The sequence below is a fragment of the Nerophis lumbriciformis genome, linkage group LG25 (assembly GCF_033978685.3).
Source record: "Nerophis lumbriciformis linkage group LG25, RoL_Nlum_v2.1, whole genome shotgun sequence".
In the NCBI taxonomy this organism is placed as follows: domain Eukaryota; kingdom Metazoa; phylum Chordata; class Actinopteri; order Syngnathiformes; family Syngnathidae; genus Nerophis; species Nerophis lumbriciformis.
Window position 1 is genome coordinate 32,169,303 of NC_084572.2, and position 19,702 is coordinate 32,189,004.

Genomic DNA, 19,702 nt, shown 5'->3' on the forward strand with positions numbered 1-19,702 from the left:
GGCATGGGACTCATCGACGGCCTGGTGAGTCCGACATCTAGAACGCATGACACGTAATCATGTGACTTCACCTTTCACCTTTTTTTTCCTTTTAATCCACCCCCCCCAGCACACGCCCCTCAACGCCCCGGGCATTTACATCCGCACGCTCATCCCCGAGGGGCCGGCGGCGTCCGACGGCCGTCTGAGGATCGGGGACCGCATCCTGGCCGTGAACGGGACCAGTCTGATCGGAGCGGACTACCAGAGGTAAACAGGAAGTGACTTTGAGCAAAATAACCAAACAATGCTAAGGGGGCGTGTCTTGTTGAAAGGTCACTTGATCACTTTGATTAATTGATTGACGCTCTAAGCTCTTTTCCCGGTCTGCCCGTGCAGCGCGGTGGATCTGATCCGACTGGGCGGAGGGCGTCTCCGCTTCCTGGTGGCCAAGTCGGACCCGGAAGTGTCGGACAAGATCAGCGCGTCGTCCTGTTGACCTCGCCAGACGTGTGACACGCCCGCACAAAGGCTCAGCTGTCGACCACGCCCACAACAGGAACTGATTTTTGTTCTTCATGACAACTTGACTCTCGTCCAGTGAAGTGGGCGTGGCCTAATTGCTGTCACCAGCTGTCCGTCAAACTGCAAACACGCGTCAGGAACGCCCGAAGGAGGAAACTGTCTTTAATTTATTTTGTATGTAAATTTGTAAACATTCATCGCGGCTTATTGATTGGCTGACATGCCTGACTGTAGCTCCGCCCCCTCCACCCGAGCTTTCATCCTGTGGAACTTTTTGAATTTGTATTAATTATCACCAAAATAACACTTATTCTTCTTGTAGTCAATTGTTTGGTCAAACAAGAGACATAAAATGTCATGTTTTCCTTTAAAAAGTCAATCCTGCTCATTTCAGGGGTTTTTAAAGATGATATTGGATCCCAGTGGAGCACTTTAGTAAGTACTTTTAAATAAAATAACCCATAATTGTCAAGTTTTTATAAGGTAAATCATGGCCGACTTGCTTGGATTTTTGGTGATGTGTGATACCACTGATTTTTCTTTCCGATACGGAGTAAAATTCAGGCGATACCGATCCTTTATTATGTGCTACCTAATGTATGTGGTAAAATTTAAAAAGTAGCGTATTTCAATCAACTCCAAATGATAAAAATCACAGGGCAATTGCGTTATTTTGCATTGAATGCGTTATTTCAGTCATTTATAAACTAATTTTAATTTTCAATATTTTTTTTAAATATAAACTAAATGACTGAGCACAGCACAATGAGGCGCTGCTTACTTTACCTAGGCGGAAGAAAAAGTAGTTCCCAACAATCGCGTTTAATTTTGATCTCAGTGATTGAGTTACTTCACATTGTGTTCATGTATACAATATGTCAAACTAAAGTATCGGTATTTTCATTTGACCATTTATATTAGAGCATAAAAGATTTGGTTCAAATCTTTTATACGACACCGTGTCGGCAATATGAATATTTCCGTATCGCTCCGCACATCACGAGTATTGATGTTTATTGGCAAACTAAACAATTTAATATAATTGGATAAAAATGTGAGAATCTGGCGTCAAACTGTGCTTTGTTTACCGAACATCTAATTGTGAAAGATCACAACAAGCAGTTTTGATGCTCAGGTGTGCTAAAATAAAGATAAATGACAACACGTAATTCCCGCTCCAGTCCGCCCGAACTCTCGCGTGAACAAACGTGATCTTACAAAACCCAAGAAGAAGAAGAAGAAATACGACATCAATCGGAACATGAAAAGGGACAAACGGAAGAAGGTCTTTAAATTTGGGGCTATTTTGACTGAAAAATCCCGAACAAAAAAAAGAAGAAAAGACTGTGGGAAAAGTCGCGGACTTCCAAAATCTACGGAACGAGCTAAAGGTAAGTTGTTCTCAAATGAAGCTAACTGCTGCTAACTAGCCTAGCGAGCTAGCTAATAGCTAATGGCAGACACATAAGTTGTTTTTGTCTCTTGCAGCAAACTTCGGCTTATTTTATGTCCTTTGAGGGACAAGCGGTAGGAAATGGATGGATGGAAGATTCATTTTGGTCTGGCCTGTGGTACGAATGTTTCCCAATAATTGGCTCCAAAACGAGTGGTGGCCGACCAAAAACTATTCATGTGTTGTGGGGAAAGTCGTCATCGCGCGGTGAACGTGACGTAGTATAGGACGTAGCCAATCAAAAGACGCTAAATTAAAAACGTTGAAAACACGCTTATGAGATTACGTTTAGTTTTGTTTCGGATGTTTTTTATTCAAACATGGATCAACATTCCCTGCTTTTGCTACCGCATGTCAAATTGCTTTTGTTTTTTACAGTTGCTATGTTAGATCACGTGACAGATTGTCAATCATACTTGCCAAGCCTCCCGATTTTCCCGGAAGTCTCCCGAATTTCAGTGCCCCTCCCGAAAATCTCCCGGGGCAGCCATTCTCCCGAATTTCTCCCGATTTCCACCCGGACAACAATATTGGGGGCGTACTGCCTTTAGCGTCCTCTCACCTGAAAAGGAGACTATTATATATGTCTCTGGTATCCATATGTTTATCTATAACCCATAAAGTAGGCAGGCCCGGAGCTATTTCTCAGCGTGTGTTTATTCCAGCCGGCACGTTAATATAGACTGACCATACGTCCTCTTTTGTCCGGGCGGAGTTTCTTAAATGCCTCAAATGTCCGTCATTTTGAGTTAAGGTTGCGTGTATTTTCAATGTACGTTCAGGGTTAAGAAGGGGTTAAAGACAAAACAAATTGTGAAGGTGTGCGCACGCAGCAGCATTCGTGAGGGAGGGGCAGACACAGAGAGAGCGAGAGAGTTATGATAAACACGCATGCGTCGCCAGGCTCTGCTTTTTATCCATAGATTTATCACATTTAATTTTTTATTATCTACAGCAGGGGTGTCAAAAGTGTGCCCCGCAGGCCATTTGCGGCCCACAGCTAATGTTTTAAAGGCCCACGGCAGGTTCTAAAAATACTACTAAAATAAAGAAAAACATAACAAAAGTGAAATTAAAGAAAAGCTTAAAGGTGAAATGTAATTTAGAAAAAGTTGCAATGTTGACTAATTAAAACAAAGCTGTTTTTTTTTTAATTTCAAACTGTAATTGCTCCAAACATAATATTGAATCAAAATCAATGTTTTTATGAATTATTGACCTATCCAAGGTTCCGATTACTTCACATCAAATATTCCACTTTGAAAAATATTTTTGGTGGAAGATTTTGCATATTTTGTGTGTTTGCCATTAAAAACATAGTTTTGTTTGACAAAAAAAGGGCGGAAAACAAACAAAAAAAACAACATAAAAAAAACTAAAACATTTTGAAATGAGGGATAGATCGGAAGTTGATGTGGACCCCAGAGATTTAAGCGTTAAATATAAAATGTATGTATGCCCTGGCACACCATTATCATCATTTCATGACCCAAGCAAAACACTTTTTACACTTTTATACTGAAATAAATACACCTACAACTTATTAAATAAAAACACAGAAAAAACTACCAGCAGCGGTAAAGTTCAGATCCATGAAGGAAAGAAGAAAGTGAAGGAAAGTTTATAACTGAATACATTTACATATGTATACACATTTGTTTTATTTTTTTATTATTTTTTAATGAATTAACGTTTATGACAACCTTATTCCAAAACACAATATAGAATGTGAGATACAACAGGATAATGCATACGTTTGTTTTTTTCAAAACGCTTACAAAAAAGTGGGACCCCAAATTGAAAATTCCTAGCGCCAACACTGCTGTCAACAGAGGAGAAAAAATGCTTTATTTAAATAAATATATTATTTATAAAGCAAGTTCGAGTATCATTGGCAAATTTTCACCTAGTCCCGGCCTTGGCGCGCTGCCCGCCTTGGCACGCATATATGTGTCCACTTTTTGGGATTTCAGAATATGGTCAGCCTACTTAAAGGCACTGCCTTTAGCGTCCTCTCTCACCTGACAAGGAGACTTATTATATATGTCTCCGTTATCCATAGGTTTATCTATAACCCATAAAGTAGGCAGGCACGGAGCTATTTCTCAGTGTGTGTTTATTTCAGCCGACACGTTAATACACTGACACACAACATCCGGATTCCCATCATGCATTGCTTCAAAACTACGTCAAGTAGTAATGTCCAAAAACACAACAGAGACGAAGCAGAAGAACGAAGAAGAGACGTGGCGACGACGAGTAAGAAGAAGAAGTATGCTTGCAAGTTCCAAAATGATTGGAAAAAATAATTTCAGTTCATCCAGGACAGCTCGAAGGGGAAGGGCATGCTGCCAGCACATTTTGTAGATCAGACTTCTTCATTGAACACGGTGGATGAGCGGATATACTCATTCATGAACGGATTATTTATATATATATATATATATATATATATATATATATTAAGGCTGCAGCTAACGATTATTTTTCTATCGATTAATCTATAGATTTTTTTTTTTTTTTTTCGATTAATCGGTTAATCTATAGATTATTTTTCCTTTTACCGATTATTTTTTTTATTTAAAATGAAGATGAAAAAATAAATTTAGGCCAGTTTTTTCAAAAGGCATGACTTATTTACAAAAAAAAAAGTATGGCCACTCAGTCAACATTGACAACAACATGACAAAATATTCTGTAACAATGTAAACATTTAAAACTTTTAACATTTAACAAAATTAAAAGTAGCTTATTTGCTTTTTAATGTGGAAATATAAAAGTAAACATCCAGTGCAAATCTTAATATTCTGCAATAGTATAAGCATTTCAAAAGTAAAAGTATTGCTTATTTTGCTTTAAAATGTACAAAAATAAAGATAAACATCCAATACAAAAAAGTGCAAAACGAAATATTCTGTAACAGTGTAAACATTTCAACAAAAGTAAAATTATTGCTTATTTTGCTTAATAACACAACAATGATAGTATGATTAAAGTGAAAGTTAATTGTTGGTTTGTACATAGTATATGTAACTGTTAATGTTGTAAAAGGTATTTGCACAACTAATTAACGTTAGCGTTAGCGTCTTTGTAAACACTGAACAGGCACGCCAAACGCGCCTCTCTGAGCGAATCAGTGTTTTAGTTTATGAATTTACAACGCAGATACAAATGACACATTCATGATTTTGTGTAATGATGACAACGTATACTCACGCGGACGATTGACTAGTTGATGGTGATGGCAAGAACGCTGTCGGGTGTTTTCTTTTCAAATGTTCCTTCATAGCCGTTGTGCTGCTATGATAGGCCATTTCCGCTCGACACAGTGTGCATACAACAACTGTCAAGTGTTTTGCTTTTTTCGCTGTGCTTATCCCACACTTGAAGAGATGTACCAATGCTAAATGTGGCTTCTGGATTTCACTCAAAAGACCAGACCGTAGTTACTTTTTCCTTTTATTTTCCTTTAGTTTGCAACAGTTTTTCCAACGAAGAAACAGCTTCTTTTTTCTTCTTTAGTCTTTTTAGCAGTCTTTAGCAGTGTTAGTAGACTTTAGTAGACTTTAGTTTCTTTAGCTGTCATTAGCTGTCATTAGCTGTCTTTAGTAGCCTTTAGTAGCCTTTAGCTTCTTTAGTAGGTGAAAAACCTTTAAGGACAAAACACCACAAGATTAACATGCTGTAAAAAATCAATCAATTATCAATCCCATAATTTACAACTATTAATTAGGCAATCAAACTCTTAACTATTAAACAAGTGCAAGAAAATGGACACATCTTTTCCCTTTAAGTTAAAACAGATTTTAAATACATTGTCTCAACATAAATGCACCAAGATACATATAAAATACATTTAAACCCAGAAACACAATAGATAAATGCAGCAGAAAACCCAATATGCAAATACATAAATACCTAACCAATTAACCACCTATTTAGATACATATTTAAAATCCATATTCAATATAAATATATTATTAAATTAGCAGTGAAACGCCGTCTACTGGTAGAAAAAATGCCCCTTTTGCTATGCCCTCACCAGCAGCCAATGATCCAACACAGTTAAATCCAACACTTTAAGTTGAGCGACTTCACCCTCCTGATGAAGCAAACTGCTCCAACATTTATCAAACTAAGCAAAGAATATCAACACTTCCTTACTAAACAACAGTTACATAACACACTGTGTGTATTTAGCCTCCAGACTAAGCACGCTACATGCACCCCCCCCACCCCAATCTCACCAGCGCAACAGGTGCGCCACACCCACAAAGAGAACTAAAGTGCAATCTTACCGGCTGTCCGTTCAGCTATTGGTTTTGGTACACTTTTGGCACAACTCTGGGTTTTCCGTAACGAACTAAACCTTTTTCCACTCTGCGCTGGCGTCTTTTGTACTCCTTGATTTGACACAGCGGTCTAATTACCGGGCTCGCGCACCAGCAGATGAGACGGGAGTGCGCCGCGTTATACCTGCGCGTGAACGTAAACTGATCGGTTCTGATCATATAAGCCGACTGGCCGAAATAATGCCGAATTATATACATTTCCTGGGGTTGCCGAGGTGAATAGGGATGCGGATGTGCTCTAAGATAAAATATAATTTTATTAAGTGGGGTTTGGCTGGTTGCTCAGCAGCCACGGTTGCGAGCTCGCGCGTCAGCTGACGAGACAGCTGTTCGCCGCTACAACATTATTAGGCCGTTTATTGAAATACTCCCACACTTTTGACGACTTTTGGCGTGCTTTTTTCCCCTCGCTCGCACCGCTCGCATCGTCTGCTTTGCGCTCCGCCATGACGGTAGTGTGACGTAAATATGCGACGCATCGACGCAAAAAAACGGCGTCGACGTATTTACGTAACCCATGACGTCGACACGTCGTTTCAGCCTTAATATATATATATATATATATATATATATATACTTATGTGCAATGTTCCCTCTAATTGTTCATGTGTCTGAGCAAACACCAAAACTCCCTGAGCATTCAGTGGAGCACATGTGAGCAACATCACACGTGGCAATACCAGCAGCACACCTCAATCTCAAACCAATCTTTTATAATAACACTCAAATGACAGGAGTCATTTTCATGAGATTATTTAGTAATATTAGTGATTTGGCCCACTTGTAATGAAAATAAAAGAAATCTTGTTTTTCATAAGCTATGGATTAGTATTGTACAATATGTCTGGGTGGGGGTCCTGCTTTGGAAATCATTTGTACACCTTTCAGAGATCACATTTAGTTCCCCTTAAACAGCCTCATGTTGCACAATGCAAGCATAAGCTTAGGATGAAGTGTGCATTCCTGTAACTTTCTCTAGTAACAGCATTCCATGATTAATATCAATACATTAACATTAATAATAAATGACAGTAGAATAAGCACACGTATGACTGAGGAGTCATAGTGTAACTTTGTGTGGTTTGAGTTGTCCGACTTTTTGTGTGGCCTTAAACGCAGCAGTGGCTTAGTGGTATGCAAGTTGGTTTAGCACTGGTTTGTACGGCAGAAAATGACTAGTTTTTCGAGATAGAAGTTTTTTACTCATGTTTTTGGTGTGGTTATGGCCGAATATAAACAGTTTTGCTCAATAAAGTGATCGATATAACTCCTGTCCCCGAAGCATCTCGATAGACGTTACAATAATTGAACGGTGTTCAATTGAACGGTGTTGACGAACACCGTTCGGGCCGCTTGTTGTCACTGTCACTCAGAGTTGCATTGCAAAATTACACAGAATAAATGTGTTTATTTTGTTTAGAATTCAGATGGGATTTGATTTGGTGCGCGGCATATATTTGCTGTGCGCAGAGGACGCTTGAGCAGTGCGCAATTGCGCAGGCGCGCACCTTAGAGGGAACGTTGCTTATGTGTGAAATTATTAACACATTAGCGTAAAATATCAAATAATATTATTTAGCTCATTCACGTAAGAGACTAGACGTATAAGATTTCATGGGATTTAGCGATTAGGAGTGACAGATTGTTTGGTAAACGTATAGCATGTTCTATATGTTATAGTTATTTGAATGACTCTTACCATAATATGTTATGTTAACATACCAGGCACGTTCTCAGTTGGTTATTTATGTCTCATATAACGTACACTTATTCAGCCTGTTGTTCACTATTCTTTATTTTAAATTGCCTTTCAAATGTCTATTCTTGGTGTTGGGTTTTAGCAAATCAACTTCCCCAAAAAATGCCACTTATACTCCAGTGCGACTTATATATGTTTTTTCCCTTCTTTATTATGCATTTTTCGGCCGGTGCGATTTATACTCCGAAAAATACGGTACATAAGAAATACTTGAAAATATATACACCCACTGCTACCCCCCACCTCAACCCACCCCCCATCTCCCGAATTCGGAGGTCTCAAAGTTGGCAAGTATGTTGCCAATCAAACCTGTTAACTGCCTGAATGTTTGAAAGCTTTATGTGGGTTCGGTAACAAATAAAACGTATTTCAGATTTATCCATTTTCTACCGCTTGTCCCTTTCGGGGTGGCGGGGGGTATTGGAGCCTATCTCAGCTGCATTCTGGCAGAAGGCAGTGTACACCTTGGACAAGTCGCCACCTCATCGCAGGGCCAACACAGACCTAACATTTACACAACTAGCGCAAATTTAGTGTTGCCAATCAACTTATTGAAATCATCGTGCTTGAAGGGGAATTTTCCTAATTTTTTTTTTTACAATTTTTTCTGACATTCACAATCCTTATGTAAGCCAAAAACAATTTTTTTATGCATTCCAAATTGTAAATAACCGTTAGAAAATGTCATCTAACGATGGAGTCAACGGGAGTTGCTGTATTTCACTTACAAAGCGCTCTTAAAAACATCCATCGGTTTATATAACATGCTGTATGTAATGTAGTAACAGGCACATTCATAATAACATAATATTTATGTATTTTGCTCATTTTAAGTATAGGGCGGCGTATTAATTTCACAGATGCATCACAACGTTCTTTACCCTTCAATGGGTGCTAAAGGAGAAAAAATGCAGTTAAAAATAGAGTGTGGAATCTTTGGGCACCTCACGATTCAGAAGCTACGATTCGATTAAAAATTGATTATTGATATATCTTTAATTTATGTATATTGATGCAGTTTTACATTTCTTTTCATTCCACAAAATAAATGTTTATCACTTGCAACTTTAAAAAAACAATTCATTTGGAATAGGAAACATTTATTACATTACATTACCGTATTTTCCGCACTATTAGCCGCACCTAAAAACCACACATTTTCTCAAAAGCTGACAGTGCGGCTTATAACCCGGTGCGCTTTATATATGGATTAATATTAAGATTCATTTTCATAAAGTTTCGGTCTCGCAACTACGGTAAACAGCCGCCATCTTTTTTCCCCGTAGAAGAGGAAGCGCTTCTTCTTCTATGGTAAGCAACCGCCAAGGTAAGCACCCGCCCCCATAGAAGAGGAAGCGCTTCTTCTTCTACTGTAAGCAACCAACCGCCCCCGTAGAAGAAGAAGCCCCCGGATATTGCGTTTCATTTCCTTTGTGTGTTTACATCTGTAAAGACCACAAAATGGCTCCTACTAAGCGACACGCGTATAACGTAGAATTTAAACTTACATCACAGATGGTGTCAAAAAACAAGTGAAGCACACAAATACAACACTCGCCGTCATTCCGGGTGGATTAACCAAAGAACTCCAACCGCTCGATATTGGTGTCAACAGGGCATTTAAAGCACGACTGCGAACGGCGTGGGAACAATGGATGACCGAAGGCGAACACACCTTCACTAAGACAGGGAGACAGCGCCGGACGACATACGCCAACATCTGCCAGTGGATCGTAAATGCCTGGGCGGATATTTCGGTCACAACTGTGGTCCGAGCTTTCCGGAAGGCAGGATTCACAGAACTGCTGGACGAGACGGAGCCGGCCATTTTGGATCCCGTATTCGCCCAACTTTTTAATTCGGACACCGAAGGAGAAGAATTCGAGGGATTTATGAATGAAGAATAACTTCAGAAAGTGAGCGTTATGTTTATTTTGTGTGTTGTGACATTAACGTTCGAGCAACATTATGTTGCTATTGCTCTGCACTATTTTGAATTTTACTATGTTTGTGATTGCACATTTGCACATTACCGTACATTTTGGGAGTGAACAGAGTTGTTAGAACGCTGGTTTTTAATATATTATTAAAGTTTGACTGACCTATCTGACTGTTTTTTTGACATTCCCTTTAGCGCAGTTAGATGCGGCTTATAACACGGGGCGGCTTATAGGTGGACAAAGTTTTGAAATATGCCGTTCATTGAAGGCGCGGCTTATAACCCAGGGCGGCTTATGGTGCGGAAAATACGGTACATTTATGAAATTAATAAACAAGTGCAAAACTGGAACACAAGTGCCCTATAATAAAGGAGCTGGTCTGATCTGTCGGTGAGGTGGTCTCTGCAGTCAGCTAAATTTTAGAACTGTCCGCATAACTTTATTTACAATAAATACATCGATTATAGATTGACGTTTACTAATCGACTCTATAATCGTCCATGTCCGAATTGCGATGCATCTAAAAATCGATTATTTCCCCCACCTCTAAAAAATAATAAAATGGAAAAACTGAATATTATTGGTTTTTTATGTTGCTAATACTCAAATTAATCGTCATTGCTATTATTTTAATTGTTGGGGTTTATTCATTACTAATATAGTTAGTTAAAGGATATACAGTATATTTAAAGTTGACTTTCGTGGTACCATAAACAGTCATGTTTTCAAATGAATGAATAATCGTTTAATTAATCGTGATTACAAAATCAATCAAAAATAATTGTGATTACTTTTTGCCATACGTGAACATCCACATAAAAAGATCGGATTTAACAAAAAAATCCATATTGGACAGTCTGAACGTAGCCTTATAGGACATAAAATAATCATGTGTGTGCAGTCTTTGTTTGGAAGGGGGAAATCCGGACATTAACCTTTGTAAAATTCAACTTTAAAACAGTCCAAACTCGTGACGACATTTCTATTCCACGTAGAACACAAGTCTGGGAAGTTGCAAATGTCTTATGGTGCCCAGTTAAAAACATTTAGAATGTTTGTGGCCATAACTCTGCCGGAGGTGCTCCTTTCATTTTTAATACTCACTTCCTGAGAGCGCAAGGTCTTGACAATTTCCCACCGGAATTTTTTCAACAATGCGGCAACTGGCTGAGAAAGTTCTACTCTGCTTGTTTGAGCCACCAGTCGATCCCAAAGCCACTGTGGTTGCTAGTTCCAAAACCAAATAAGCCCACAAGACGATCCCAGGAGCTATCGCCCTATTTGGCTGCTGTGCGTCCCGTACCGTACAAGATCCTGGAACAGCTCTTTCTGGCAAGACTCGACCCAGTGGTTGACTCGCAGATGCCTGAAGAACTAACTGGCTTCCGACGCGGACATTGCACCACCCATCAAGTGGTCAAGCTGAGCAGCAGCATTGAGGGTAGCTTCGAGAAGGGGACCTCACTGCTACCTTCGACATTGTCTGGCATTAAAGCTCCTGCGTAGGTTTCCTCACCACCATTTTAGGAAAATCAAACCTTTGTGCTGAAGACCAAAGACGAACAATAGCCATCCCCAACGTCTAAGAAATGGGAGTGCCACAGGCATCATGCAGATCGTCTATGCCATTTAACGTCTCTAAAACCAAGCCCCACCTGTGTGGTTATCATACTTGCCAACCCTCCCGGATTTTCCGGGAGACTCCCGAAATTCAGCGCCTCTCCCGAAAACCTCCCGGGACAAATTTTCTCCCGAAAATCTCCCGAAATTCAGGCGGCGCTGGAAGCCACGCCCCCTCCAGCTCCATGCGGACCTGAGTGACGTCAGGTGCGCAACACCACGTAAATCGTTGGCCAACCAAAAAGTAACCCCAGTACGCTATAGCCAACATTCACCAGGAGATGGCAACAGACAAACATAGATCACTATTACATTCCTCCCCTTTTAGAAATGTATCGAAGTTACTCAAAATAAATAAACAACCCAACCAAAAAATGCAGCAGCTCAATTAAAAAACTGTTCTTAAGCCACATTCTTTTTTTTTTTTTTTAGTACTGAACTCTTAACCCTCATTTGTAAAAAATAACATGCTTATTATACAAACAGTATTTGTACACCTTTAACACAGATTTTTATACTGTCTTCAGAGATTCAGTTTTTTTGGTGGTACTCGAAACCTTTCTGGGTACCTGCGAAAGGGTGTTCAGCATGGTTAGAACATAGTGACAGAGAATAGAACAAGGATGGACAATTCAACCCTTAACTCAACAATGAGTAGATGAGTGTTATGTGTGTGTATATGTGTAAATAAATGAACACTGAAATTCAAGTATTTCATATATATATATATATATATATATATATATATATATATATGAAATACTTTACTTGGTGAATTCTAGCTGTAAATATACTCCTCCCCTCTTAGCCCCGCCCCAACCACGCCCCCCCACCCCCACCCCCCACCTCCCGAAATCGGAGGTCTCAAGGTTGGCAAGTATGGTGGTTATGCTGATGACCTTGCACTGCTCTACTCACACAAAGTCGAGGAGACACTTACGGCTGATACGGCCCTATTGGCGGAATACCTACAAAAGTGGCGAGTCGAACCGAGTCCACACCTTTACATTTGAACTACAGGGAAACCGGTCGGCAACGGTCCGTCCACCTTGATGAGGTGGCCACAAGGCCTTGTGGTTAGTGTCCGCCCTGAGATTGGTAGGTCGTGAGTTCAAACCCCGTCCGAGTCATACCAAAGACTATAAAAATAGGACCCATTATCTCCCTGCTTGGCACTCAGCATCAAGGGTGCCCGAGCGTGGCCACCGCTGCTGCTCACTGCTCCCCTCACCTCCCAGGAGGTGGAACAAAAGGGGTGGGTCAAATGCAGAGAGTAATTTCACCACACCGAGTGTGTGTGTGACTATCAGTGGTACTTTAAGACTTTGATGGGACCCCATTTCCACCTAATCTATTCCCCCCGACACCTAGGAGTGAAGTGCGACCGACAGTTTACGTACAAACATCACACCGATGCTCTACGTGCCAAACACGCAGTGCGAAACAACCTGTTGAGCAGCTTATCCGGATCGTAATGGCGTGTTCGCACTCAAACACTCCGAACAAGTGCCCTTGCGCTTGTGTACAGCACCGCCGAATATACAACACCATTGTAGGTCCGCAGTGTACATGCCATTGAAATCGAAGTCATCTTCAATGATACCATGACGATGAGCGCCCCACCCCCTCTGACCTCCCACCCGTACTGTCGGGCATCATTCTGTGCAGAAAAAGCATGGGCCTTACCCAGCGCGCTGCAATGAATGAAAGCCACCCTCTTAAACCAGCTGGTTGTTGCTGAGTCACAACCCTTTGGGCCCCGGAGACTGAAATCACATTGGCTATTCTATCCCCATGCCTCTTCAGGCCACTGCGACTCTAATTTTAGAAGCGTGCAGTAGCAGATGGGAAGAAACTACAAGTCCAGACCATTACACGGTCCTCCCAAACGCCAAAGCCCCAGCTGGCTCGGAACTTTCTTGGAAAGGCCGGGTGAAGTTTAGCCGTCTCCGCACTGGGCTGGACCGGTTCAGAAGTAGTATGTCGTAATAGGGCCTTGCCGAAACATTAACCAGTGTCTGCGGACCAGAACTCCAAACTGCAAAACATTTAATCCATCACTGTTCCGGCCATCGACCTCTGATGGAAGCGTGGATTTCCCAGCAGTCGACGAGAAAATTGTCCGATGACGTAACAACGAGGGGTGTAACGGTACACAAACATTTCGGTTCGGTACGTACCTCGGTTTAGAGGTCACGGTTCGGTTCATTTTCGGCACAGTAAGAAAACAACAAAATATACATTTTTTGGTTATTTATTTACCAAATTTGCAAAATCTTGCACCAAAAATATTTTTCTTTATTTCATGTGAAGTAATCGGAACCTTGGATAGGTCAATAATTCATAATAACATTGATTTTGATTCAATATTATGTTTTGAGCAATGACAGTTTGAAAGAAAAAAAAAACAGCTTTGTTTTATTAGTCAACATTGCAACATTTTCTAAATTACATTTAACCTTTAAGGTTTTTTTATTTCACTTTTGTTTATTTTAATAGTATTTTTAGAATGTGCCGTGGGCCTTTAAAACATTAGCTGTGGGCTGCAAATGGCCTCCGGGGCACACTTTTGACACCCCTGCTATAGATTATAAAAAATTAAATCTGATAAATCTATGGATAAAAAGCAGAGCCTGGCGACGCATGCGCGTTTATCACAACTCTCTCACTCTCTCTGTCCCTCCCTCACGAACGCTGCTGCACACACAATTTGTTTTGTTTCTAACCCCTTCTTAACCCTGAACGTACATTGTTAATACACGCAACCATGCCTCAAATGTCCGACATTTTGAGTATTGTTTACACAACGTACGTTACGCTACTTGATATGTCCGTTAGGGATGTCCCGATCCAGGTTTTTGCACTTCCGATCCGATACGATATTGTTTTTGCACTTCCGATCAGATACTGATACTGGCCGATACTGGCCTATCCGAGCTAAGGCTGAAACGACGCGTCGACGTAGTCGACGTCATCGGTTACGTAAATACGTCGACGCCGTTTTTGTGCGTCGGCGCGTCGCATATTTACGTCACACTACTGTCATGGCGGAGCGCAAAGCAGACGATGCGAGCGAGGGGAAAAAAGCACGCCAAAAGTCGTCAAAAGTGTGGGAGTATTTCAATTGTATGCACACTGTGTCGAGCGGAAATGGCCTATCATAGCAGCACAACGGCTATGAACGAACATTTGAAAAGAAAACCCCCGACAGCGTTCTTGCCATCACCATCAACAAGTCAATCGTCCGCGTGCGTATACGTTGTCATTATTACACAAAAACATGAATGTGTCATTTGTATCTGCGTTGTAAATTCATAAACTAAAGCACCGTTTCGCTCTGAGAGGCGCGTTTGGCGTGCCTGTTCAGTGTTTACAAAGACGCGCTCCTCTTTAACGCTGTGGAGAGGCGGCGGCGGCCAGCGAGCGGCGAGGCGGGGCGCGCCGGGAGCAACGCCGCAATCGTGCCCAGGTGCGCGATCCGCGCAGTTGGAAGAGAAAAGACTTTGTGTAAAATTAAAAGATTGTAAACCTGGCAAAGCCGTCTGGCGTTCAGTCTGTCGGTCCTGAAAGAACCCCACGGCACAAGACGTGTCACAAACGCTAACGTTAATTAGTTGTGCAAATACCTTTCACAACATTAACAGTTACATATACTATGTACAAACGAACAATTAACTTTCACTTTAATCATACTATCATTGTTGTGTTATTAAGCAAAATAAGCAATACTTTTACTTTTGTTGAAACGTTTACACTGTACACTTTTTTGTATTGGATGTTTAGCTTTATTTTTGCACATTTTAGCAAATAAGCAATACTTTTACTTTTGTTGAAATGTTTACACTTGTTACAGAATATTTCCATTTTGCACTTTTTTGTATTGGATGTTTATCTTTATTTTTGCACATTTTAAAGCAAAATAAGCAATACTTTTACTTTTGAAATGCTTATACTATTCCAGAATATTAAGATTTGCACTGGATGTTTACTTTTATATTTGCACATTAAAAAGCAAATAAGCTACTTTTAATTTTGTTAAATGTTATAAGTTTTAAATGTTTACATTGTTACAGAATATTTTGTCATGTTGTTGTCAATGTTGACTGAGTGGCCATACTTTTTTTTTTGTAAATAAAAGCCATGCCTTTTGAAAAAACTGGCCTACATTTATTTTTTCCTCTTCATTTTAAATAATAAAAAAAATCGGTAAAAGGAAAAATAATCTATAGATTAATCGAAAAAAATAATCTATAGATTAACCGATTAATCGAAAAAATAATCTATAGATTAATCGATAGAAAAATAATCGTTAGCTGCAGCCCTAATCCGAGCATGTATTAAAGTTTAAAGTTATTTAGCCTACTTAGTTGTCAGAATCATGTTGAAAAGGGTTTTAGTACTCTTGATAACAACTAGCCAGCTGAATTAGGGGAGTTTGAATACCGTATTTTCCGCACTATAAGGCGCACCTAGAGAATGATGTTCAAGCCAGCCAAGTCCAGGTCCCTGGTTTTGAGGAAGGGGAGAGTGGAGGACAAACACCGCTTCAGCCTGGATGGAGTCCCCATACCATCAGTGTCAGAGAAGCCTGTGAAGAGTCTGGGGAAGATTTTTGACAGCACCCTGAAGGACAAGGCAGCAGTGCAGTCAGCCCATGTGGAGCTGAAGACCTGGCTATCAGCAGTGGACAAGTCGGGCCTCCCCGGGAAGTTCAAGGCTTGGATATACCAACATGGCATCCTGCCGAGAATCCTTTGGCCGCTGCTCATCTACGAAGTCCCAGTAACCATTGTGGAGGGCTTTGAACGCAACATCAGCCAGCACCTGCGTAGGTGGCTGGGCTTGCCGAAGAGCCTAAGCAGCATCGCCCTGTATGGGAACACCAACAAGCTGCAACTTCCCTTCACCGGATTGACTGAGGAGTTTAAAGTCACCAGAGCCAGGGAGGTGTTACTTTACAGAGACTCATCTGACACCAGAGTCTCCTCTGCTGGCATCAAGGTCAGAACTGGGAGGAAGTGGAAGGCACAGGAGGCCGTTGACCAGGCAGAAGCAAGGCTGAGACATGGCGTCTTAGTAGGTGCTGTGGCGGTCGGTCGAGCTGGGCTGGGTAGCCATACAAGACCACGCTACGACAAAGCCCAGGGTCGAGAGAGACGGCTGATGGTGCAGGGAGAGATCCGTGCAGAGGTTGAGGAGGAACGCCGGAGCAAGACAGTGGCCATGCGCCAGCAAGGAGCCTGGACAAATTGGGACCACGCATCTACCCGGAAGATCACCTGGACAGAACTTTGGAAGTCAGAACCAGCAAGACTCAAGTTCCTGATCCAGTCAGTGTATGATGTCCTCCCAAGTCCATCCAATCTTCATTGCTGGGGGCTAGTAGAAACACCTGAATGTCCACTGTGCAAGGCACGGGGTTCCCTGGAGCACATCCTGAGCTGCTGCCCTAAAGCCCTGGGAGAGGGGAGGTACACTTGGCGCCACGACCAGGTGCTGAAGGCAGTAGCAGACACCATTGGCACTGGAATCCAGCAGAACAAACATTAGCTCCCAGTCAGACATAACATCTCCTTCGTCAAGGCAGGGGACAAACCACAGGCTGGATTTAAGGCCCCAATCGGACTGCTAGCCACAGCCCGTGACTGGCAGCTTCAGGTGGATCTCGGCAGACAGCTGAAGTTTCCAGAGCGCATAGCAAGGACATCGCTGAGGCCAGACCTTGTCTTAACTTCTGACTCAACGAAGCAAGTTGTGCTGCTGGAACTTACAGTCCCCTGGGAAGACCGGATGGAGGAGGCCCATGAGCGAAAGAAGGCCAAATACCTTGAGCTGGTCGAGACATGCAGAGAGAGCGGCTGGAGGACCCGCTGTGAGCCTATAGAAGTGGGCTGCAGGGGCTTTCTAGGGCAATCTGTGCATCAAGCATTCAGACTTCTTGGAATCAGAGGGTTGCTGGAGAGAAAAGCCACCAGAAATATCAGTGAAGCTGCTGAGAAAGCCTCAAGGTGGTTGTGGATCAAGAGGGGAGACAGATGGAGTAGTTCGCTGCTTGGACACAAGCCGGGGCCTGATCAGCCCCGGTTGGGTCGCCCAGGCGAGGGTGTATAGAGATCAAAGACCCGAAACACCCAATGAACCTTGGTTCTTTACTGATGATGTGTTCAAGCTGCACCGCAAGGTGTTTTTCAAATCTTCAAATCTTGATAACTAGCCAGCTGAATTAGGGGAGTTTGAATACCGTATTTTCCGCACTATAAGGCGCACCTAAAAACCACAAATTTTCTCAAAAGCTGACAGTGCGCCTTATAACCCGGTGCGCTTTATATATGGATAAATATTAAGATTCATTTTCATAAAGTTTCGGTCTCGCAACTTCGGTAAACAGCCGCCATCTTTTTTCCCGGTAGAACAGGAAGCGCTTCTTCTTCTACGCAAGCAACCGCCAAGGTAAGCACCCGCCCCCATAGAACAGGAAGCGCTTCTTCTTCTACTGTAAGCAACCACCCGCCCGCGTAGAAGAAGAAAAAGCGCGCGGATATACCGTACGTTTCATTTCCTTTGTGTGTTTACATCTGTAAAGACCACAAAATGGCTCCTACCAAGTGACAGGGATCCGGTTCATGAAAAGACGCAATCTCTCCATCCGCACACGGATTACTATTTCACAGCAACTGATATTCCTGTGAACCGCACTGTGGATACAACGGGAGCACGTACGGTGAATATTCGCACCACAGGGAATGAGAAGTCATCCTTCACTGTGGTTCTAGCTTGCCATGCTAATGGCCAGAAACTTCCACCCATGGTGATATTCAAAAGGAAGACCTTGCCAAAAGAGACCTTTCCAGCCGGCGTCATCATAAAAGCTAACTCGAAGGGATGGATGAAGAAAAGATGAGCGAGTGGTTAAAGTAAGTTTAAGTTTACGCAAAGAGGCCGGGTGGCTTTTTTCAGCAGCTCCGTCCATGTTGATATACGACTCCGTGCGTGCCCACATCACGCTGGTTTTTAATATATTATTAAAGTTTGACTGACCTATCTGACTGTTTTTTTGACATTCCTTTAGAGCAGTTAGATGCGGCTTACAACACGGGGCGGCTTATAGGTGGACAAAGTTTTGAAATATGCCGTTCATTGAAGGCGCGGCTTATAACCCAGGGCGCCTTATGGTGCGGAAAATACGGTAATACACAATGGTTGGTAACAAGAAACTGACCTGTTTATTCAAGGATAAACACAAAATAGACAAAATTATACATGACAAACAGAAATGGCATCATTGAAACTAGGGCTGGGCGATATGGCCTTTTTTTAATATTGCGATATTTTAAGGCCATATTGCGATACACGATATATATCTCGATATTTTGCCTTAGCCTTGAATGAACACTTGATGCATATAATCACATCAGTATGATGATTCTATGTGTTTTGATTGATTGATTGAGACTTTTATTAGTAGGTTGCACAGTGAAGTACATATTCCGTACAATTGACCACTAAATGGTAACACCCCAATAAGTTTTTCAACTTGTTTAAGTCGGGGTCCACTTAAATTGATTCATGATACAGATATATATACTATCAGATATATACTATCATCATAATACAGTCATCACACAAGATAATCACATTGAATTATTTATAATCCGGGGTGTGGAGGGGGGCGCCGGATGTAAGTGTCAAAAAGACAGCCAAGAGTTTGATATGAGACTAAATCTAAAGTTAAAATATAGGGTAGAAATGCACCCATTTGCAGGAAATGTAGTCTTGATTTTCAAAATGTTCTTTCAAGGCTTGCATGTCTACATTAAAACATTCTTCTTCATACTGCATTAATATATGCTACTTTTAAACTTCCATGCAGAGAAGGAAATCACAACTAAAAAAATCACTAATTTTTTCATACGGTGTTGATGTGGAAATTTTTGCCTCGGCATTTTGATGGTGTGGGCGTGTGGCACCGAATGGAGATAAGCGTCTCGACAGACGTTAAAATATTTGAACAATATTGACGAAAACTGTTTTCTCTGTCGTGTCCGTGTGTCGAAAATTGTTACGCGCTTAATTT

At 41.5% G+C, this 19,702-nt stretch overlaps 1 protein-coding gene across 3 annotated transcripts in view; it reads left to right on the forward strand.

Annotated features, from left to right (window-relative positions):
* The window catches only part of radil (Ras association and DIL domains), a 79,603-nt gene extending 78,453 nt beyond the window's left edge, over positions 1-1,150 (forward strand). For 2 of the 3 annotated variants that reach the window (XM_061984218.1, XM_061984219.1), the window contains 3 exons: positions 1-24; positions 110-249; positions 379-1,149. The exon at positions 1-24 is cut by the window's left edge. In XM_061984218.1, coding sequence (XP_061840202.1) covers positions 1-24; positions 110-249; positions 379-478 — 264 coding nt within the window. In that variant the 3' untranslated portion in view covers positions 479-1,149. Of the gene's footprint in view, positions 25-109; positions 250-378 lie in introns of all 3 variants that reach the window. The other variant, XM_061984217.1, reaches the window with a different exon arrangement.
* Positions 1,151-19,702: the final 18,552 nt, after the last annotated feature.